The sequence below is a fragment of the Osmerus eperlanus genome, chromosome 4 (genome assembly GCF_963692335.1).
Source record: "Osmerus eperlanus chromosome 4, fOsmEpe2.1, whole genome shotgun sequence".
NCBI lineage: Eukaryota > Metazoa > Chordata > Actinopteri > Osmeriformes > Osmeridae > Osmerus > Osmerus eperlanus.
Window position 1 is genome coordinate 9,034,546 of NC_085021.1, and position 23,120 is coordinate 9,057,665.

The 23,120-nt window shown below is 51.8% G+C and overlaps 1 protein-coding gene across 3 annotated transcripts; it reads left to right on the forward strand.

The window, feature by feature from the left end:
• Nucleotides 1-541: 541 nt before the first annotated feature.
• On the forward strand, nt 542-22,971 carry itpr3 (inositol 1,4,5-trisphosphate receptor, type 3). Of its 3 annotated transcripts, XM_062458675.1 has the most exons (59): nt 542-964; nt 3,780-3,850; nt 4,661-4,782; nt 4,999-5,085; nt 5,608-5,766; nt 5,921-6,019; nt 6,209-6,292; nt 6,440-6,586; nt 6,685-6,780; nt 6,900-6,944; nt 7,054-7,196; nt 7,422-7,521; nt 7,611-7,771; nt 7,933-8,074; nt 8,185-8,346; nt 8,497-8,668; nt 8,876-8,996; nt 9,076-9,267; nt 9,549-9,800; nt 9,916-10,060; nt 10,197-10,344; nt 10,529-10,722; nt 10,809-10,929; nt 11,033-11,087; nt 11,168-11,333; nt 11,552-11,698; nt 11,828-11,893; nt 12,277-12,396; nt 12,496-12,618; nt 12,724-12,924; nt 13,056-13,307; nt 13,407-13,532; nt 13,657-13,782; nt 14,168-14,288; nt 14,437-14,618; nt 15,310-15,458; nt 15,559-15,667; nt 15,785-15,878; nt 15,960-16,135; nt 16,271-16,430; nt 16,544-16,716; nt 16,845-17,045; nt 17,222-17,332; nt 17,514-17,609; nt 17,813-17,914; nt 18,004-18,090; nt 18,772-18,882; nt 19,129-19,321; nt 19,426-19,545; nt 19,727-19,899; nt 20,025-20,189; nt 20,378-20,567; nt 20,696-20,782; nt 20,907-21,025; nt 21,191-21,356; nt 21,442-21,602; nt 21,796-21,957; nt 22,167-22,270; nt 22,375-22,971. In XM_062458675.1, exons 1-59 carry the CDS (start codon nt 873-875, stop codon nt 22,379-22,381), a joined length of 7,956 nt encoding a protein of 2,651 aa, XP_062314659.1. In that variant the 5' UTR covers nt 542-872; the 3' UTR covers nt 22,382-22,971. The 3 variants fall into 3 exon arrangements, with proteins under 3 accessions (XP_062314659.1, XP_062314657.1, XP_062314658.1); XM_062458673.1 differs by having other exon boundaries at nt 22,167-22,971; XM_062458674.1 differs by having other exon boundaries at nt 20,910-21,025; nt 22,167-22,971.
• The last annotated feature ends 149 nt before the right edge of the window (nt 22,972-23,120 follow it).

Genomic DNA, 23,120 nt, shown 5'->3' on the forward strand with positions numbered 1-23,120 from the left:
AGCTACACAGCTAGCTGTCACAGTTTAATGACAGTGCGAGGAAGACATTTCCCCTCTTGTGTAAACTTAAATGTAAAGCATACCTTAGGTCTATGCAAGGGTTTTACAAAAGATCTTGCAATCCATGAAGTGGAAAGACACTAGATAACTCAAACAAATGGTAAAGGATCCACACAATTGACTAAATTACTAAATTATTGAAGATTCCAGTCTCTGCCCCTCTCTCTATTTCTTGCTCACACACACAACCTTTACAAAGTTATAAATAAATATACAAAAGTGCAGATATTTCTTACAGACTGTGTATGAAATGTGAAAAGGTAAATTAAAGGTCAGTGTAAAGTGAAATAAGTTGTTTCAGTTGCTAACTAGTATACTGAGAGTCTGTCTACTCTACAGTGAACAACTTCTAAGAACTTTTACTTTATTTCCGAGGGAGGGGGCTTGTCGATAAGGGGTTTGTGAATGCTATCAGACCAGTGTACTTGTGCTCTGTATCAGGAGTTGTCAACTGTACTTCCTGGTTCCACTGCCGTCTTCAGGTGCCAACTATGTCAACATGAACACTACGTTGACAGAGAGGCACTTTCTCTACCTTACTCTGCCTCATTCGACCGACGCACAGCTCATTCTGCACTTAATTTAGGAGAATTTAATGTAAAGCTACAACACAGTTCAAATGTATCATTTGTTCATACGCACACCAAATCTTGTGTTCGAATGAGGTTAGTGGCTCCGTAGCGCACGTTCTCCTGGCCAGGAAGAGCAGCGCACGGAGCTCCAAGGAGTTCGGCTCTCAGTGAAGAGGAAGGGACAGTTCGGGAGAAAGTTAGTTTTTTCAGTTGCTTTTGGAAACAGGAAAAGCACCGAAGATGTCAGATTCTATGTCCAGCTTTCTGCACATCGGGGATATAGTTTCCCTGTATGCGGAGGGCTCTGTCAACGGCTTCATCAGTACTCTGGGGTAAGTTCATAATTGGGGTTAGTTTACCGGGTTTGCAGCATCTGACCAGTTTGTCAGCACCGGTCAGGACTTGTCCCACCCGTCTTTCTAGCTGTGTTTTCTGTCTACCACCATAAAAAACTTATATGATGTTTGCCAGCTGTGCTTTCTTGGCTAGCGTAACGGTTGTATTGTATGGCTCTTCTATGCAAACAGACAATAAACACGTATTGAGTACTTGGGACCATAAATGAGAGTTCCTACTTGCAGCTACCATTAGACCAATAGAACAGTCCCTGCTATGACTTCGCATCAGGAGACAGAGATGAGAAAGGGAACCATTAATTGAGAGGTTGTGCTGTTATTCTTCATATACTTTACAGTTGGCCATACGTGACACACTATCAAGCTCTGTCTGTCTCTCTTTTTTGCTCTTTTTCTCACACATACAGTACACATACCCTTCCTCGTTCCTGTGATAGTGGTGGTTGTGTGTGTGTATGTGTATGTGTGTGAGTGCAAGTGTGTGTGTGTGTGTGTGTGTGTGTGTGTTTGTGCACTGTATGCAAGGAAGTGGAGCCATGGTGGTGTGTGTAGATTTCCAGTGGAGGGCTGGTGCTGCTGTCACTCTGTTCTCTCTGCTTCCTGTGGTCTACCCTACCCTGGCATAGCTCTGGCCTCAACAATATTGTGTGTGTGTGTGTTGTGTCTGTGTGGTATTATTGTGTTGGTGGGCATGTTGTGTTGGTCCTTACTGGACTAGGGCAGATGAAGTTCTGATTGACAGTTGTAATAGTCTGATAGGGACCTGCACCCACCTCAGCTGGCCTTGTATGGACCACATGTCTGCCCTGGTGTAGACAGGTGTCTCTACCACATCACACATCCAGAGAAGTGTCTCTAGTCCTGGGACAGGCTGGCAGGAAGAGTCCTGCTCCTCTGGAGCTGCTGCAGGCTCTGGAACAAGGCCTCCAAGAGCAGGGCCCTGAAATCATAGCCAAAGTGGCTCGGTGGACTCTTTTCCATACAGGCAAATCGTAGTATACTGCACACGGCTTTCCAGGTATGACTGTCTAACCACGCAGTCCTGCCTGCAGCAGAGAGATGTCGAACAAAAAAGGCACATGGAGGTCTGGTAAAATGACACCTTTCTCGAACTAGACACAGTTTTGACAGTACCTGTTTGTGTGCGTTTGTGTGTGTGTGTGTGTGTGTGTGGGGGTGGGGGGGTGGTATGTGTATGTATGTGTAAGTACTGTAGGTATGTGTGTTTAAATGTACCAATCAGAAAGCTGTCCCAGATCTATGCAGAGTCACATACCTAGCCGACTCTGACAAAGCCCCTGATTGGCTGTTTTTGTTTCCTCTGAGAGCTCAGATTCTACTTAGGAGGTCTAACACAAGATGACCAATCACAGAGCAACCAGCCCCCCTAACCCCTCTAACCCCCTCCCCTCTCACCCCCCACCCCCAGGCAGAAAGGTGTTTCATTCAGCACACCTGGGCCATGACTCACATGCAGGAATGCTCTACATGTTCACCTTGCTGGTGCCACTAAACTGTCCAGAACACTCACCTTCCTCAACACTCCCCTTCCTGAACACTAAACGCATTGTATGGCCGATCCAATGTTGCATACAGCCCCTCCTTCTCCAGTCACTCCTTGACCAAACCCTCCTGCCCTGCCAATCTGCTGTTACCATGGGGAGCTGTAGAACTAGTAGATGGAACTAAGACAAGCCAAGCTTAAAGCCTAGTTTTGAGGTCAGGCCCTCTCTATTTCTCTCTCTTTCTTTCAGACAGGTCGATGATGAGTGAGGCAGAATCATTGACACACTGCGGGGGGGGGGGGGGGGGGGGGGGGAACAGTTGTTCTGCAGGGTTTCACAACATGAAAGGATTTCTGTAATGGGTGAACCAATTTGATGGTCCTTGAGTGGCTCAATAGGAAATCTGTTGTTACGTGTGAGTGTGTGTCTGTGTCCATGTGTGTATCCCTGTGTTCTTGTCTGTACCAATCCATGCTATCTGATGCAAATAGGAAACAAATCAAGGACCAGGTGGTCATGTGTTGTCTTAGCCTCTGTGCTTGGCTGCTGTAAGCCTGCCCAGATCCATCCCCACCCTCTAGTTAGCCTGGAGATAGGGCGGGGTGCTAGGTGATGATAAAGGAGGGTGGGGGTCCTTGTCATTCAATGAGGATATAGGAGGCAGCAGACACTAACCAGAGGAGCACTGACTTATGGTGTGGCAGGACTGTCAAGCCTCTGGTGGACAGGCAGCCATTGAAGAGGGAGGATTAGTCGAGCCTTTCAGACACCCTACTGGTGGATCTCCCACAGAGAGACCAGGACACGCTCTGACTAGCAGACCTGTCGCTAGGCAGGTTGCGCTCCGTCAACCAGACAAATGTGGAGCCATAAATACATAGAAAGGCATGCGTTTGTGTCATACATATCTATCTTTATGATACATTGTCAAAGAATGGCAATAACCCACACATCACACTCTATGCTCACTCTATACAGTACTGTACATACAGTTTAAACACTGGCCCTTGAGTGAGTCACTGATCCCTACATTGCCTAGGCAACCCTGCACCATAACTGATCCTGCTCTCCTGCCAGTCCATTTTGGGGTCGTCTGTGTGTCTGGGAACCACATACATGTCTTGAAGTATATGATGGACATGATGTAGACAGCAAAATGACCCATTTTGAATGCTAAATGGGCGAATAGATTTGATTTTGTGTTATATTGTATTTCCTGTGAACCTGTTGAGTGTCCAGGTGGTGTAGAGGTGGTGCCAGTGATCTTCTCTCCGTGTTCTCCTCAGGTTGGTGGACGACCGATGTGTGGTGGAGCCTGCTGCTGGGGACCTGGACAACCCTCCCAAGAAGTTCAGAGGTGTGTGTCTGTGTGTGTGTGTGTCCTCAGTAGCAGGTCATGGGGAGATGAAGGATGTGAGCTGTCAGACCCGTGGGAGACAGCCAGTGGAAAATCTGCTGGTGGAGCCAGGTCTCCTTGGTGCCTGGGCATCTGACATCCATATATGCCACACACACACACACACACACACACACACACACACACACACACACACACACACACACACAAACACGCACTGCTGGAGTGACACACTTATACAACATCTGGTATTTCAGATCAGAGGATCATAAATAAATATAAATGTCATAAATATCCCATGGAACTAGCTAATGAGTGAAGTTTGAAGTTTTCCACCAAAGGTTAAGGCCCCTGGACACTAACTTCTCACTAACTGTGTCAAGTGTGTTAACCCTGTCAGGATGTCACCACTGATGGTCTATCTTGTTCCCACACTTCATAAAACTACAGTGTGTATGTTGCTGTGCCTTACAGCTTGTACTGTAAGTTCCTCATTCATGTGTTAAGTGATATCAAGAACATGCAGGTTCAGGTTATGTGTGTGTGCCATGTCTGCATTTCTGTTGTTCTCTGGACTGAATGATTTGATTATTTCCCAGTAGCCACACAATGGACAGTTTATTAAATCAATAGCTTCATGCTTCCCTATTGTCATGTCTGTCCCTGTTGACATCCCTTTTGAGACATACTATATATGGAAATGATGAGGCACACCAATAAACACCCCCACCTCAAGTCAATATTGACGAGAGACTCTCAACTACCTGAGAAGGTCCATCCGGACTCAGACCCCTTCCTTTCTCCCTCCAGATTGTCTGTTCAAGGTGTGCCCTATGAACCGCTACTCTGCCCAGAAGCAGTTCTGGAAGGCCAAGCAGGCCAAACATGAGAAGGACAAGATAGCTGATGTGGTGTTGCTACAGAAACTACAGGTACCATTGTGTTTACTATCAGTGTCAATTAGGATTGGTTCCTGATTGATCCATCTATTTGAATAAAGGTTATATAGTGAGAGTGCCAGTTTGACATAACAATCGCAGTTACTGTCATATTATTGTACTGAAATCAAGATGGAAACTCAATTACAGCGTGACAAGTGAAGGTAATTATGTTTGTGTGCGTGTGTGTGTGTGTGTGTGTGTGTGCAGCATGCATCTAACCTGGAGCAGAAGCAGAACGAGACTGAGAATAAGAAGGTCCATGGAGACGTTGTCAAGTACGGCATGGTCATGCAGGTCTGCTCATCCATCCACCTCCACTACAAATACACACTCATCCATCCACCTCCACTACAAATACACACTCATCCATCCACCTCCACTACAAATACACACTCATCCATCCACCTCCACTTTAGCAGAGGTGTTTAGTCTGATGTGGAAATAATAATCCCCCCCACCACACATGCACACACACACAATCTAATGAGCTTTACCTGGTGTAAATATTGACCGTGCAGGGCTGTTATCTGGAGTCAAATACTCCCCAGGCTGGTGCAGGGCTCTGGGAGATTCTCTAGGTGGGGCTTCTATCCCTGGGAACTGGCTGACTCACTCAATACACACATCCCACTGACTCTGTCCAGTATGTGTGTGTGTGTGTCGTGAGTGACCCAGTGTGGCGGGTGTGACTCCTCAGTGAACTATCCATGTGTAAGCTTGTGTGCGTGAAGGGGAATACGGCCGTGCGTGACTGTGTGCGTGAAGGGGAATACGGCTGTGCGTGACTGTGTACGTGTGTGTTGTGCGTCCTGCCAGTTGCTGCACATGAAGAGTAACAAGTACCTGACGGTGAACAAGCGTCTGCCGGCGCTGCTGGAGAAGAACGCCATGCGGGTCACGCTGGACGGCACGGGGAACGAGGGCTCCTGGGTCTTCATCCAGCCCTTCTGGAAGCTCCGCGCCAACGGCGACAATGTAACACACACACACACACACAGTGCAACACACACACACAGACTCACGTGTGCACTAACACACATGGACAATAACACACACACACACACACACAATTATCCACATTTCCCATGTTGTGGAGCCATCCCCAACACTGTCCCTGTCGCTGCTGCAGGTGGTGGTGGGGGACAAGGTGGTGCTGAACCCTGTGAACGCAGGCCAGCCTCTCCACGCCAGCAGCTACGAGCTGTCAGACCACCCTGGCTGCAAGGAGGTGAGAGAGGCGGCACACACGACACACACTCTGCCGCAGAGATTGTTGTCCTCGCTCCAACACTCTAGAAGCCCTGAAGGCCTGTATGCATCTCTGTCACCAGTCTGGATGTCTGGCTGCTTGTCGTTCCCTCTCTCTCCAGGTCTGACCTGTCTGCCTGCCTGTCTGTCTGTCTGTCTGTCTCTCTAGGTCAACTCTGTAAATGGAAACACCAGTTGGAAGATCAACCTGTTCATGATGTTCAGTGACCACAAAGATGAACTTCTAAAGGGAGTGAGTCAACACTGTTATTCATCTACACACCCACGACCACCACCACCACCACCACCATCACCACCATCACTACCATCACCACCATCTTCATCATCACCACCGTCATCACCAGTTCCCTCTGACTGTGTGTGTGTGTGCTCGCTCCAGGGGGACGTGGTGAGGCTGTTCCATGCAGAGCAGGAGAAGTTCCTGACGTGTGACGAGTATAAGACCAAGCTGCATGTGTTCCTGCGCACCACTCTGCGCCAGTCCGCCACCTCCGCCACCAGCTCCAACGCTCTCTGGGAGATCGAGGTCAGTGACACATGCCACCTTCCTAACACGCCCTAGCGCTAGCATTGCGGGGTGGACTGTCACGAACGTCTTTTCCGATGCTGCGATTGGTTCCTCAGGTTGTTCATCATGACCCCTGTCGAGGAGGGGCGGGACATTGGAATAGTCTGTACCGTTTCAAACACCTGGCCACCGGACATTACCTAGCTGCTGAGGTAACACTGCTGACCTCCTGACTGCTTTTGAATCAGTCAATCAATTAGTTCATCAATCAATCAATCAATGACTCTGTGAGTGAGGACAGTGGGTTGATGTGTTGTACTGATGTGTGCAGGAGAACCCAGGCTATAAAGGAGACGCCCCTGAGATCCCTGCAACTGTGAGTCGACACACAACCAGGCTGACGGCCTCTGATTCAGCACACTGGACAGTTGGTGTTGCTAATATTGTGTCTGTGTGTGTATGTTCGATCCCTGACCCCCATTCAGATTGACAGTAGCCGTACGAACAAGCGCAGTCTGGGGGAGAGGATCAAGTACAAGTTGGTTGCCGTGCCTCACGGCAGCGACATTGCCTCTCTGTTTGAGCTGGACCCCACCACCCTGCAGAAGACCGACTCCTCCGTACCCCGGTACCACCCTCCACACCAACACAATGCTGTGTAGATCTCCTGTATTTTGATCTCAAGTGATCTGTATCTGTCTGTCTGCTAACATGTCTGCCTGTCTTTTGCTTTTGTGTGTGTGTGTGTGTGTGTGTGTCTGTCTGTCTGTCTGTCTGTCTGTCTGTGTGTCTGTCTCTGTGTCTGTCTGTGTGTCTGTCTCTGTGTGTGTGTGTGTGTCTGTGTGTGTGTCAGTAACTCGTACGTGCGTCTAAGACACCTGTGCACCAACACCTGGATCCAGAGCACTAACGTTCCGATCGACATAGATGAAGAGAGGCCCATACGACTTATGGTACTGTCCTCTACACTCTACTGACACACTGCCAGCATCAGTCTGTCAGCAGCTTGGTCACAGCTGTACTGTGTGTGTGTGTGTCCCAGCTGGGCACCTGCCCCACCAAAGAGGACAAGGAGGCGTTTGCCATCGTGTCTGTGCCCGTCATGGAGATCAGAGACCTGGACTTTGCCAACGACGCCAGCTTCATGCTGGGCACCGTGGTCGAACGCTTCAACGAGGGCTTCATCAGCCCGAACGACCGCCGGTATGGGGTCAGGGGCTCATCTGAAGGGCCATAGTTAGGGTACAGGGGTCAGGGTCAACCCCGATAGTAGAGATCTGTTGACCTTTAACCCTGCTCGGTCATTGGTGTGCTCCAGGTGTGACCAAAGTGTATGTGATAATGTGTACTCTTACGACCCCCAGGTTTGCCATCAAGCTGCTGGAAGACCTGGTGTTCTTCGTGGTGGACCAGACCAGCAGTGGGCAGCCAGTCCTAGAGGTGGTGATGACCAAGGCCAACAGAGAGAGACAGAAACTCATGAGGGAACAGAACATCCTCAAACAGGTCGGAACCAGAAGCACTAACACTTAGACAACATCTGCTCTCGGCTCATTCACTGTAGCACATCTTCTAGAACATCCTGTAGGATAGCATGTCTCTGTGTTTGTCCGCAGGTGTTTGGAATCATCAAGGCTCCGTTCAAGGATAAAGGGGGGGAGGGCCCTCTGCTGCGATTGGAGGAGCTGAGTGACCAGAAGAACGCCCCCTACCAGTACATGTTCCGTCTGTGCTACCGGGTCCTGCGACACTCCCAGGAGGACTACCGCAAAAACCAGGTGACTCACACTCGTGACATCATCAAACAGCGCCACAACAGTACTTGGTGCTGCACTAGGAAGTCAGAGAATGTGTTGCCTGACTGACAAACGATCCCTTCCCTCTCCACCCTTTCCCTGTGTCCCCTTTGTGCCCCCCTCCCCCTCCAGGAGCACATAGCCAAGCAGTTTGGGGTGATGCAGAGTCAGATTGGATATGACATCCTGGCTGAGGACACCATCACCGCTCTCCTGCACAACAACCGCAAGCTTCTGGAGAAGCACATCACCAAGACTGAGGTGGAGACCTTCGTCAGCCTGGTCCGCAAGAACAGGGAGCCCAGGTAGGCAGGGAGGGAGGGAGGGAGGGGGAGAGGCTGGGAGGGAGGGAGAGAGAGCCCTTACCAGGCTAGGAGGTGAGAGGGAAAAGATGAAAGAGAAGCCAGTGACAGCTTCTTTCCCAGAACCTGCACTTGTTTTTTGTTATTCTACGCCTGGTGGGTTCATCTGAACAGCTGTGTGTGTGTGTGTGTGTGTTTGTGTGTGTGCTGGTTCCTGGACTACCTGTCAGACCTGTGCGTGTCCAACAACGTGGCCATCCCAGTCACTCAGGAGCTGATCTGTAAGTGTGTGTTGGACCCCCGGAACCAGGACATCCTCATTAAGACTGAGTGAGTAGTGCTGCCGGTCCACCCACACACCCACACACATATGTCATACCAACCTGTGTGTGTGTGTGTGTGTGTACAGGCGGCGTGTCCCTAAGGACCTGCCTCATGGTGGAGGAGAGTACCTGGCGCTGGATGAGTTCTCGGAGGACGACGAGGTGTGGCTGGTGTGGACAGACAAGACCAACGAGCGTCAGGAGAAGAGCATCAGGCAGTTGGCTCAGGAAGCGCGCCAGGGCAACGCACACGATGAGAATGTCCTCACCTACTACAGGTGGGTTGGCGCACACACACACACACACACACACACACACACACACACACACCCCAGGCACATACACACACCTATCTTCATTCTTTTCTTATCATCTTGTGCGCATGTTTAAGTGTGTGTACACACACATGACCTTATTACACACACGTTACCTTACCTATGTTTGTGTGTCTATGTATACAGTATATATACAGTTTATATATGTGTGTGTGTGTCTGTGTGTGGTGTGTGTGTCTGCGTGTGTGTGTCTGTGTGTGGTGTGTGTGTGTGTGTGTGTACAGATACCAGTTGAAGCTCTATGCCAGGATGTGTCTGGACCGGCAGTACCTGGCCATCGATGAGATCTCCAAGCAGCTGGACGTGGAGCTCATCTTCCTGTGCATGATGGACGAGACGCTGCCATTTGACATCCGCGCCTCCTTCTGCCGCCTCATGCTGCACGCGCACGTGGACCGCGACCCCCAGGAGCTCGTCACCCCGGTCAAGTTCGCCCGCCTCTGGGCCGAGATCCCAACCTCCATTACCATCAAAGAGTACGGCCGCACACCGTGCCGCTGACTGATTACCACGACAGTACAGAATGCCAGAGCGAGTTCTTTTGTGAATAGGGGTTTGTTATCCGACTGAATGCTCTGTCTGTCCTCTCAGTTATGACTCGAACATGGACGACTCTCGGGACAACAAGAAGAACAAGTTTGCCAACACCATGGTCTTCATGGAGGAGTACCTCAACAACGTCCTCAACGACGAGCTGCCCTTCCACGACCAGGAGAAGAACAAGCTCACCTTCGAGGTGCACGCACACACACACACACAAACCCCAGCGTGCACGCACACGCGCACACACACACACACACACACACACACACACACACACACACACACGGGTAAGGTTCCCAGACTGACTGAGACGCTGTCGCCCCCTGCAGGTGGTGAGTCTGGCCAGACACCTCATCTATTTTGGCTTCTACAGCTTCTTTGAGTTGTTGCGCCTCACCAGGACCCTGCTGGGCATCATCGACTGTGTCCCCAGCCCTGGACTCACCGGAGGAGCCCTGTTCCCGGACGAGGCTGGAGGTGAGACTGTCGAGACAGACAGACTGAAGAACAGACAGACAGGCAGGTGGCAGGCAGACAGATGACACGCAGACAGACAGTCAGCCAAACAGGCAGAAAGGCAGGCAAACAGACCAATGGTTAGGCAGTCAGGCGGACAGACGGACAATTCGAACCTTCATTCCTGCATCCATTTGTCCTCCAGTGAAGAACATGAAGCGCTCCATCCATGGCATGGGTCAGATCATGTCCACCATGGTCTTAAGCAGGAAGCAGTCCATGTTTGGAGTGGGCCAACCCCTTGCGGGTCTGGAGGGGGGGGTGCGCACCAAGGACAGCATCGACAAGATGGATGTCACCGTCATGGACACCAAGCTAAAGATTCTCGAGATCCTGCAGGTATTGTCCAATCGGTTGACGGCACAGACAAACCAGAGGACACTTCGACTTCCACCCGTAATCTCTACCCTCCCTCCCCCTTCCAGTTCATCTTGAACGTGAGACTGGACTACCGCCTCTCCTTCCTGCTCTCCGTCTTCAAGAAGGAGTTTGTGGACGTCTACCCCATGTCCGATGCAGACGCCACCACTGCCATGGAGCAAGCAGGTTGGTGACGCACACAGACACACACACACACACACAGACACTCATATGGAGGGATTCTGTGGGCGGTCCCAAATGACATCACATCTTTTTTGTCCTTTCTCAGCCTCCATCAACCTCCAGCAGATCGGGGAGCAAGCGGAGGCCATGTTTGGAGTAGGGTAGGTTCACGCTCTCCGCCCCACACCTTCCACACGTTCCCCAAGGCCTCCTGGTCACCGTGTGGCCCCCTGTGTGTCAGGAAGGGCAACAGCATCCTGGAGGTGGACGACGAGGGCGGCAGGATGTTCCTGAGGGTGTTGATCCACCTGACCATGCACGACTACCCTCCCCTGGTGTCTGGAGCCCTGCAGCTGCTCTTCAAACACTTCAGCCAGAGGCAGGAGGTCCTACACACCTTCAAACAGGTAGGTCGTAACACATACACACACACACACACACACACGGAGACAATCAGTCTCCTTCAATCCATTTTCTCTGTGAGAAAATCAGCCATCCCCTCTTTCTCTCATGCCTTTGATGTCAGACTATACTGTTATCAGCAATTATAAAGGCAGAAATGCCACCAAAAATACATTCGGAAAAAAAACTCAACACATTCCCCTCTACACGCCCCGGCCAACAGGTGCAGCTGCTGATCTCGGCCCAGGACGTGGACAGCTACAAGCTGATCAAGAGCAACCTGGACCTCCTGAGGACCATGGTGGAGAAGTCTGAGCTGTGGGTGGAGAAGAAGAACAGCACGGGGGACGGCAAGAAGGACAAGGCAGAGGTGAGACGGGTGGAGCCCCAGACAGACGGCTAGACAGGCGGGCAGACAGACAGGCAGACAGACAGGCAGACAGACAGACAGGCGTCTGTGCATCCCCCAAGATGCTGACTGATGTCTCTCTTTCCCCAGACGGCGTCAGAGGACTCGACCCCCAAGAAGGATAAGAGTAACGAGAACTACCAGAAGGTCAAAGAGGTCAGCTTGCTTTCACTCTCCTCTCTTCCTCTTCTCTCTGACCTGTCTCTCTCTCTTTCTCTCTCTCTCACACTCTCTCATCCCTCTATACTCTAGCTGCCTCATCCATCACTCTCTCTCTCTCTTTCTCTCACGCACAAACACACACTCTCACTCTTTTTCTCTCTCTCTCTCTCTCTCTCTCTCTCTCTCTCTCTCTCTCTCTCTCTCTCTCTCTCTCTCTCTCTATCCTTTCGCTGTATCATCATAATAATAAATGATTCTGTCCCACACATCCCAGGCTGATGAGTCATAGTGGTAGAAGTATGGAGTCTAAGTTAGTGTGTTTGGCCTTGCATACTCACATACTCATACACTCTATGTGGATGTGGTGTTCCTGTCAGATCCTGGAACGCCTCAATAAGATGTGTAGTTCTGGGGTGTGGAAGAAGCAGCAGAGGCTGCTGAAGAACATGGGGGCTCACAAGGTCATGCTGGACCTGCTGCAGGTCTCCTACGATAAGGTGAGCGCAACACACACACCCACAGCCACGCGCATCACATGCATGAACACCGGTGACGGAAGGTAACCCCTCCTCTCTCCTCTCTCTGCACGTCTGCAGAACGACAGCAAGATGCTGGAGATCATCAAGTACACCCACCTGTTCCTGCAGAAGTTCTGCAAGGGGAACCAGGAGAACCAGGCGCTGCTCCACAAGAACCTCCACCTCTTCCTCAACCCAGGGGTCAGCCTCTTCTGTTCATCTACCTTCTCTCTCCTCAGAAACCCTCTCTCCCTCTCTCCCTCCCTCTCTCCACCCGTCTCTAACTCCCTGTCTTCCTCTCACCAGCTCCTAGAGGCGGAGACGGTCCAGCAGATCTTCGAGAACAACTACCAGCTGTGTACGGAGATCAGCGAGGTGGTGCTGCAGCACTTCATCCACTGCCTGGCCACGCACGGACGCCACGTGCAGTACCTCAACTTCCTGCACACCATCATCAAGGCCGAGGGCAAGTACGTCAAGAAGTGTCAGGACATGATCATGACTGAGGTGAGCGAATCAGCGCACGCGCACACACACCCGCACACACAGACACACCCACACACCTGCACACACAGACACCCGCACACCAACCTCTCTGTCTCCCTGTTACTAACCGTGTGGGCCACGTCTCTCTCCAGTTAACCAACGCAGGGGAGGACGTGGTGGTGTTCTACAATGACAAGGCGTCATTTGCCACCATGTTGGATCTGATGGCCGAGGCCAGGGAGGGCGTGGGGGAGAACAGCCCTCTGAGGTACCACATCTCCCTGGTGGAGCTGCTGGCAGCCTGCGCCGAGGGCAAGAACGTCTACACGGAGATCAAGTGCACCTCTCTGCTGCCCCTAGAGGATGTGGTCAGGGTGGTCACACACGAGGACTGCATCACAGAGGCAAGCACGGAGGAGAAGGAGGAGTCTTCGACTCATCTTGATCCTTTCACTTGATATAGTTGTGATGCTGATATTTCGTCTCCTCCTACTGGTCCCCAGGTGAAGGTGGCTTATGTGAACTTTGTGAACCACTGCTATGTCGACACTGAGGTGGAGATGAAGGAGATCTACACCAGCAACCATATCTGGAATCTTTTTGAGGACTTCACTGTGGACATGGCCCAGGTAGGACTGGTACTGTGGACATGACCAGGTTGGGTCTGTTCATAGTTCTATCCCCTCATTCCCCTCTCTCGTCCTTCCCTTCCTCCCTTCCTCTCTCCTTCACCCCTCCCCTTCTCCTCTCCAGGTGTGTAACAAGCGCGAGAAGCGTCTGACGGACCCCATCCTGGAGAAGTACATCATCAACGTGGTCTTCGACACCATCAATGCCTTCTTCAGCTCGCCCTTCTCTGAGAACAGCACCTCGCTCCAGGTATGGGGGGGGGGGGGAAACAGCACCTCGCTCCAGGTACGGGGGGGGGGGGGAAACGGCACCTCACTCCAGGTATGGGGGGGGGAACAGCACCTCGCTCCAGGTATGGGGGGGGGAACAGCACCTCGCTCCAGGTATGGGGGGGGGAACAGCACCTCGCTCCAGGTATGGGGGGGGGAACAGCACCTCGCTCCAGGTATGGGGGGGGGAACAGCACCTCGCTCCAGGTATGGGGGGGGGACAGCACCTCGCTCCAGGTACGGGGGGGGGAACAGCACCTCGCTCCAGGTACGGGGGGAGGGGGGGGGGCGAGGGGATACGGAACAAACGTGAAGCGAGGCGTCCATCCAGCTAGGCTGACCTGTCCTCCCTCCCTGTCCCCCAGACCCACCACACCATCGTCACCCAGCTGCTCCAGTCCAGCATGCGCCTGCTGGACTGTCCCTGGCTGCAGCAGCAGCACCGCGGCCTGGTGGAGGCCTGCATACGCACCCTGCACATGACAGGTCTGAGGTCCCTCAGCCAAGTCACACTGCAGCCAGATGCTACTGCAGCTACATCACATCCTTCTGTAGCTACGTCATACAGCAGTAACACAGTACATCGTACTGTAACCACATCATCCTGTGTGTGTGTGTGTGTGTGTGTGTGTAGCTAAGAGCCGTTCCATCTCTCGGCCCCTGGACCTGGAGGCCCAGATCAGCAGCATGTTGAGCCTCAGTGCTCTGAACTCCATGTCCCGCTCCAACCCCAACTACAAGAGCTCCTCCCGCTCCTCCCGCCCTGCCGCGGCCAACAACCCCTGGGACTACAAGAACATCATCGAAAAACTACAAGTGCGGGGGGGGTCACATCTTGTCCATTACTGTTGGTTGTATACAGTGGCTTAGGCATAAATTGTATTTTGGGCGGGCCAGTGCAAAAGTGAGTGGGCGTATAGTTTTTGTGGCGATGTTAATACATAAAAAGCAGATACCAAAGTTAGCTGGCTCAAGGCCGCCCAGAGAGTCTTCCTGTCGGAACCCCTAGCAACCAATTACGTTCTGGAGGCTTCCTACAACTTGCTTCAACAGTTCCATTTTATTCTGAAACTAAACACACACACCAGTCAACAATAAAACAAATCAAACTTGCCTGGGCGGGCCAATGAGTAATGTGGGCGGGCCAGTGAGTAATGTGGGCGGGCCAGTGAGTAATGTGGGCGGGCCAGTGCCGCCCCGGCTCATTACTGGCTACCCGCCTGGTTGTATATTCCTCAGGCCGTCGTTAGGAAAAGATGTTCTCAATGGATTCTTCCTTAAAGAAATAAAGGTTAAATAAATAAATATAATTTACTGTTTTATATTATTTGTTTACTCCTGTCATCCTCATGATCTCTCCCACTGTGGTTGTTGCTGTAGCGTTGCTGTAGCGTTGCTGTAATGTTGCTGTAGCGTTGCTGTAGCGTTGCTGTAATGTTGCTGTAATGTTGCTGTAGCGTTGCTGTAACGTTGTTGTAACGTTGTCGTGGTGTGTTGGCGTGTCCAGGACATCATCAACACCCTGGAGGAGCGTCTGAAGCCGCTGGTGGATGCAGAGCTGTCGGTGCTGGTGGACGTGCTGCACCAACCAGAGCTGCTGTTCCTGGAGGGGACAGACGCCCGGCAGCGCTGCGAATCAGGAGGCTTCATCTCCAAGTAGGACAGAGAGAGGGTCGAGGGGGGGGGGGATCCAGGAATATACCAGATGGAATTGACCAAAGGTTTACATTTCTGTGACTCGTGTGTGTTTTCTCAGGTTGATCCAGCACACCAAGGCTCTGATGAGCTCAGAGGAAAAGCTGTGTATCAAGGTCCTCAGGACTCTTCAGGAGATGCTGATCAGAACCCTGGACTTTGATGAGAAGGTGAGGACCAGAGATGCCTGGCTGGCTGGCTGGCTGGCTGGCCGGCAGGCTGGATTTCTGCGTAGGTGGCTGGCTGGGTGGCTGATGTGTTAACTGTGCATGTGCCTCTCCTCTCAGGGTATAGCACTGAGGAGAGTGTTGCTTCAGAACTATCTGTTCCCCAACAAGAAGAACAGCCCCAAGACTGACCTGGCAGAGCTAGGGGCTGTAGGTACGTACTGCAGGCCCCCAAGTACTAAACATGGCCCTATCACACAAACGCACATGGTGTTTACTGTGTGTGTGTGTGTAGGATGGGAGCAGGAGAGGGACTGGGCTGCAGTAGCTGCTGTGCAGTGTCGTCTGGACAGAGAAGGAGGGACCAAGCTGTTCACTGACCTGGTGATGAGCACCAAGAACGACAAGATCTTCCAGGAGAGCATCCAGCTAGCCATCTGTCTCCTGGAGGGAGGCAACACTGAAATACAGGTACATAACACACACAAACACATTCATACAGAGTGACATACTCTCCCTAAACACACACACACAGTACCCACTGGTCACGTGTGTTAGGGATGAGGGGAGGGGTGTCAGGGGTAAGCAGTGTTCTGTCTCCTCCAGAACTCCTTCTACAAGCTGATGATGGGCGACAACAAGTCCGAGAAGTTCTTCAAGGTTCTAAACGAGCGCATGAAGGAGGCCCAGCAGGACATCAAGGCCACCGTGTCGGTCAACGTGGGAGAGATGAGCAACAAGGCCAACGAGGGGGGCGCTGAGACAGGTGAGGAGGCAAGGGCATTACATCAACTAGAGAAGGTTAGTGGGGATTGGAGGTTGGGCCCATGGGTCAGACCTGATACTTGTTCACAAGCTTGTGGTTGGTTCTGTGAGCAGGGGGCTTACCTATCCTGAGCGCCGGCCCCTCCATCGCCCCAGTGGTGGTCTCCGCCCTAGCGTCCCCGGAGCAGAGGGAGCCCGAGACAGAGATGGGCCCGGCTGTCTTGATCATGAAGCCCATCCTCCGCTTCCTACAGCTGCTCTGTGAGAATCACAACCAGGACCTGCAGGTACGCACACAAACACACTTAAAAAACACACCGCTGTGAAGGAGAAAGGACCTCCAGACTTCCTTAACAGGTCTACTCCTGCTTTGCAGCTATTTCCTTTGGTCGTTAATTCCCTCCTTCCTGTCCAGAACTTCCTGCGCTGCCAGAACAACAAGAACAACTACAACCTGGTGTGTGAGACGCTGCAGTTCCTGGATATCATGTGTGGCAGCACCACAGGGGGGCTGGGCCTGCTGGGGCTCTACATCAACGAGGGCAACGTGGACCTCATCACCCAGACCCTGGAGACGCTCACAGAGTACTGCCAGGGGCCCTGTCAGGAGAACCAGGTCAGATAGACGATCACAGAGTAGTTCCCAGTTCCAATGTTAAGGGCAGATGGATACAGGCAGTCACAGTTCTAGTGTGTTGAAGCCTGACTGTCTGTGGAGGTCTGTGCAAAATCCACTAAGGTGTCTGCCTGTCTGTCTGTCTATCTCTCTGTCTGTTGGTGTCTGTGTTTCAGACTTGCATTGTGACCCACGAGTCCAACGGTATTGACATCATCACTGCTCTGATCCTGAATGACATCAGCCCTCTGTGTCGGTACCAGATGGAGATGGTGCTGCAGCTCAAGGTTCCCTCTCATGTTCTCTATGTACACCACACCATGATCCGTTCTAGAGTAGGTGGTCTACCATACAGTTAGTGCTCCTGCAGTGCCGGGCTTAGCTCTCCTCCCAGCATACTGTACTTCAATCACGTGCCTGCACAACTGCTTTAAAACGTATCCACGTCTTTTTGCGATCGGTTTCCAGGACAACGCCTCCAAGCTGCTGTTGGCTTTGATGGAGAGTCGCCACGACAGCGAGAATGCAGAGAGGATCCTGGTTAATCTCCGACCCCGGGAGCTGGTCAGCCACAATGCCTCCCCTTTCATCAAAAACACTCGCCTTCTTTCATCAATCCATCCCCCTCTCCCACTCTCCCCATCTATCCTCCTATCTATTTGTCCGATTTGAACTCCAAACAAGTCTGAAACGACCGTTATAGACGTGTGTTTTTAGTGTAGGGTGAAAGCGGTGTAGTTCCTGATGGTGATGTGTGGGATGTGCAGGTGGAGGTGATTAAGAAGGCGTACCAGCAGGAGAGCGAGTGTGAGGGCGGTGAGGTCTCTCCTCGGGAGGTGGGACACAACATCTACATCCTGGGTCTTCAGGTAACACCCTCCCTGGTCTCCCTGGAATGCCATGATCGTCTATCTGAGACATGTTTACATGTGTGTTTGTGCCTGTTTGCCTGTCTCAGCTTGCCAGACACAACAAGAATCTACTGAACTTGCTGAAGCCTCCTAAGAGAACCAAGGAAGAGGGAGAAGATGGGATCTCCTCTATGGTCAGTGTCTGTCTATCTACATTTCTATCCATATGTCTCTTTCTCATATCTCACTCTCTCTCTATGTCCGGCACCGTGCCGGATGTCCGGCGTGCGGCCATGAGAATTTTTTTTTGGGAACTTGCATGAGGTTTAATATTTGAGTCAATTGATTTCCTTTACCAATCATATGAGAGGAACGCAGCTATAACTAACGTTACAAGCCTATCAGCAGCAGAGCAGGGCGGGTCCTAGCATCACAGTGTGAATGAGATCCATACATCACGTTAGCGTTGTCGGTGAAAGCATGGAGCGCAAATTCATGAAGCCTGGGGATGATGTCCTACCCATAGATATAAATGACTCAAAAATAAATGGCGCTGGGCGTGGATAGAAGAAGGGAGAGACGGCGAGCCTTTTGGAAGTTGGTGCAACAAACTGAGAGAGCCTGGTGCTTGTTTCTGCACGTTTTGCTTGAGGAAGCTACTAAATTCCAGCAGCGTTAGGAAAGTGCTTGCTCGTCATGTCTCTCTATCCCTCGATCTATATCTCACTATCTACCTTCTATCTCTATCCCTGTGCGTGCCTCTATATTTGTCTCCTTTTTATCTACTTCACATTCCCCTGGTGTGTTCTTCCGATGTGTGAAGCTTGGTCCCCGTGTTGTGTTGCTAGAATGTTCTAACGTCGCTCCTCCCACAGCTCAACCTGAACAACCGCCCGCTGTCTCAGATGCTGAAGTCGACGGCTCCGGCTGAGAGCGAGGAGCAGGACCCTCTGGAGTTCTACGACCAGCACACGTCTCAGATCGAGGTCACTACTGCACAACCACGCCTCCACAGCACTGCTGCAGTAACACCGCCATCATATCACACTGGGGATCCTAAAACTTGTTTGGCCTCCACCATCTCCCTTCTCTTCTCTCTCTCTATGTCTGTCCCATCTTCCCCACTTCTCTCTCTCTCTCTGTCTCTGTCTCTGTCTCTGTCTCTCTCTCTCTCTCTCTCTCTCTCTCTCTCTCTCTCTCTCTCTCTGTCTCTGTCTCTGTCTCCATGCCAGATTGTGCGTGACGACCGCAGCATGGAGCAGATCGTGTTCCCGGTTCATCCCATCTGCGAGTTCCTGACGGAGGAGTCCAAGTTCCGGGTGTTCAACGCCACGGAGCAGGACGAGCAGGGCAGCAAGGTCACACACTTCTTCCAGCAGGCCTCCTTCCTGCACAACGAGATGGAGTGGCAGAAGAAGCTTCGCAGTAAGGCGGGGCCCGGACCTGGGGGGTGTGACCGTGTGCCGTGTGTGGGGAATATATAGGGTCTACATTAGTTCTGTGTGTGTGTGTGTGTGTGTGTGTGACAGGCATGCCGGTGCTGTACTGGTTCTCCAGGAGGATGACTCTGTGGGGCTCCATCTCCTTCAACCTGGCCGTCTTCATCAACCTCATCATCGCCTTCTTCTACCCCTACGACTCTGGGCAAGGTAGGGGCGAGCGAGTGTGTGTTTGTGTTCGTTTTACTCTGTGTGTGTGCCTGCTAAGAAGGAGACAGACGACGAGTCAGATCAGCCGCGTCACGTCCCACCACTGTGATGTCGCCCTCCTCACCTCTCCTCCCCTCTCCTCACCTCTCCTCCCCTCTCCTCACCTCTCCTCCCCTCTCAGGAGCGATAGATGACTCCATGCTGTCCATGCTGTTCTGGGGCTTTGCTGGTCTATCCATCATGGGTCTGTTCTCGCAGCGCTACGGCCTGCGGCCCCTCTCCGTGGCCCTGATCATCAGGTCCATCTACTACTTCGGCATTGGCCCCACCCTCATCGTACTGGGCACGCTCAATGTAAGGCTTCCTGGGAGGTCCATAGTAAATGGACAGCATTCATAGCCAGACTGGAATACCTCTCCTTCTAATACCTTTCATTGTTTGTGTGCGTGCGTGTGACTTGCCTCTGTTTGTCTCTGTAGCTCATCAATAAAATAGTGTTTGTGGTGAGCTTTGTTGGCAACAACGGCACGTTTATTATGGGATACCGCGCTATGGTAATGGACGTGGAGTTCCTGTATCACCTGGCCTACGTCCTGACCAGCACTCTGGGACTGTGTGTCCACGAGCTCTTCTACAGCATCCTGGTACACACCACACACACACACACACACCACACACACACACCACCATACACACAAACCACACACCCACACCCCATCACGCATACACACCATGATACACACCATAACATGCACACGCACACAATTTTTTAAGTGCTACACATTTATTGTGTTGCTGTGTGTGTGTAAATGTGTGTGTGTGTGTGTGGTAGTTGTTTGACCTGATCTACCGGGAGGAGACTCTGTTCAACGTGATAAAGAGCGTGACCCGAAACGGGCGCTCTATCCTACTGACGGCCCTGCTGGCCCTCATCCTGGTCTACCTCTTCTCCATCGTGGGCTTCCTCTGCCTCAAGAACGACTTCATCATGGAGGTCGACCCCCTCCTGCAGCTGGCAGCAGGTAGAGACCCCACGGAGAAGAAGCTGTACAGGGCTTTCTACCACAGTGAACTGGATGGGATCCAAATGAATGACGTGTGGGGGAAGAGTGAGTGTGATGTGTGTTGTTTGACTGCCTCTCGTGTGCAGATCCTGGCCAATCAGAGGCGTCCAAGGACTTCCTGTCGTCCTGCACGGCAGACGGAGTCAGTTGCACCTCGGAGGAAGGAGCTGAAGGTGAGAGGGAGGGACGGGAGAGCTGACTGTGAACCTCAGCCACGATGGTTTCTCCTGGTGATTTGAAGGTGTCTGGTACAGTAGTGCAGGGAGAGGTTTCCAGTGTGTCTGTGTTTCCTTCCAGAAGAGCCCAGTTCAGAGCGAGCGTGCGACACTCTGCTGATGTGCATCGTTACCGTGCTGAACCACGGCCTCCGCAACGGGGGAGGGGTGGGGGACGTCCTGCGGAAGCCGTCCAAGAACGTGCGTACACGCACACACACACACACACACGTACACACCCTAATATAAACCACACTCATAAACTGAAGACTAACCAATCAGAAAGCCAACCTTACAAAGGACTGACCAGTCCTACACTGGGCCTATCTTTTAAAATGGTTCAATTCTCTTCCCTTTCCTAAACAGGAGCCTTTGTTTGCTGCCCGTGTGATCTACGACCTGCTGTTCTATTTCATTGTCATCATCATTGTCCTCAACCTCATTTTTGGTGTCATTATCGATACTTTTGCGGATCTGAGGAGTGAGAAACAGAAGAAGGAAGAGATCCTCAAAACCACCTGCTTCATCTGTGGTGAGCGCTGGAAGTGTGTGTGTTTGCGTGTGTGTGTGTGTGTCTATGCGAGGGTGTTCTGATGCCCTGCCCCCCCCTCCTCCAGGTCTGGAGAGGGACAAGTTTGACAACAAGACGGTGTCGTTTGAGGAGCACATCAAGCTGGAGCACAACATCTGGAACTACCTGTACTTCATCGTCCTGGTCAGGGAGAAGAACAAGACCGACTACACCGGGCCTGAGAGCTACGTGGCCCTCATGATCAAGGTTAGTTAGGCAGGGCAGGATGCTGGATAGAGACATACTGGCACTGGTCCATCATGATCAAGGTATCCAGGTTGAAAGTTCTTGAACCCACTCTATACTTGTAGATCAAACTAACTGGAGTTATGCGTGGTCTGAGGAGACCTCGTGATGGTTCCATACAAGGCTACAGTGTTCCCTGTTCTCCTGTTCCCAGAGTAAGAACCTGGACTGGTTCCCTCGGATGCAGGCCATGTCTCTGGTGGTGACGGACCAGGATGGAGAGCAGAACGAGATGAGGAACCTGCAGGACAGGCTGACGTCCACCATGAGGGTGGTCCTGCAGCTTACCGGACAGCTCACAGAGCTCAAGGAACAGGTCAGACTCACTTCCTGGTCACCCTACTGCACACCTACCTCACCTACCTCTGTTTGAAGGGGGATTGAGGGTTACCGTAGTATACAATAAGATTATAATCCCTACAGTAGGCCAGCCACTATAAAGGGATTATCTATCCAAGCTCAGGGAATAGATACATAGTCTTCCTGATATGGTCATGTGACAGTGGGACTTTGTGTTTCCTGTAGATGACGGAGCAGAGGAAGAGGAGACAGAGGATGGGCTTCGCAGACGTCCAATCAGCAGGCGGCGCCAACATGACCCCCAGTGCTGCGGGGGGGAACCATCAGATGTACAAACCATGACCGATGTCAAAACACTCTTCCCGCACATCTGCAATGACATCCTGCCTCATTTACAAATAATGACCTCATTTCCTGTCCTTTCCATTTACAGACCATGACATCACATCATGTGTCCGCATCTACAACCATTTGTAGAGGCTGAGAGCCTGAGCCCTCTGCTAGCATTTAGCTCACGTTGCCTCCCCAGCCTCTCCTTGGTAGTGGTGTTCCTGTACTTTTACAGGAGTCGGACCACCAGCCTATCAGACGGCCCTCAGGCCTCCTGTCAAGAGCGTCTGCTAGCAGAGAGGACACCGGACAGCAGGCTGTGTTCCAGTAGCAGTCTGCCAGTAGCGAGGCTGCTGCTCTGCTGCCAGCACCAGTCCTCTACCCCCTCATGCAGTAGAAGAACATTGTGTATGTGATCATGCCTTCATGTCCCCAGAGCCATCTCTGGGACCCTGTCCTGTCAGCAGACTGGTTCTGGGAGGTAGAGGACAGCATATGGACTGCACAATAGTGATATTTATACATAGTGATCATCTCTCGTTACTGCTGTAGGTGTGTGTTCACCGGGTGTGTGTGTGTTGACTCCAGAGCAGGCTTAGGTAAACCACATGCCATGTTCAAAGATGTGGTCAGATGCTCTGGAAACTGACTTGTACAAACAGAGCACACTTGCTGAAATAAAAATGCTAAAATAAACAGACCTGCTGTTTCACTTTGGTATTTTCCATGTGCATGAACAGACCCGAGTGCATTGCAGTAAGGTAGACTAACACGTTAACCATCTGAACAGCCATTAAGCTTCTAGCTCATTCCGAGAGGCCCATTGGCCGGAACGAGACAGGATGGAAC

Excerpts from the sequence above, each read along its gene's own strand:
- itpr3 (XM_062458673.1), top strand. The coding sequence starts at position 873 with ATGTCAGATTCTATGTCCAGCTTTCTGCACATCGGGGATATAGTTTCC. Across the intron at positions 965-3,779 it reads GGCTTCATCAGTACTCTGGG|GTTGGTGGACGACCGATGTG; the intron begins GTAAGTTCATAA and ends TGTTCTCCTCAG. Across the intron at positions 17,915-18,003 it reads TCTACATCCTGGGTCTTCAG|CTTGCCAGACACAACAAGAA; the intron begins GTAACACCCTCC and ends TGCCTGTCTCAG.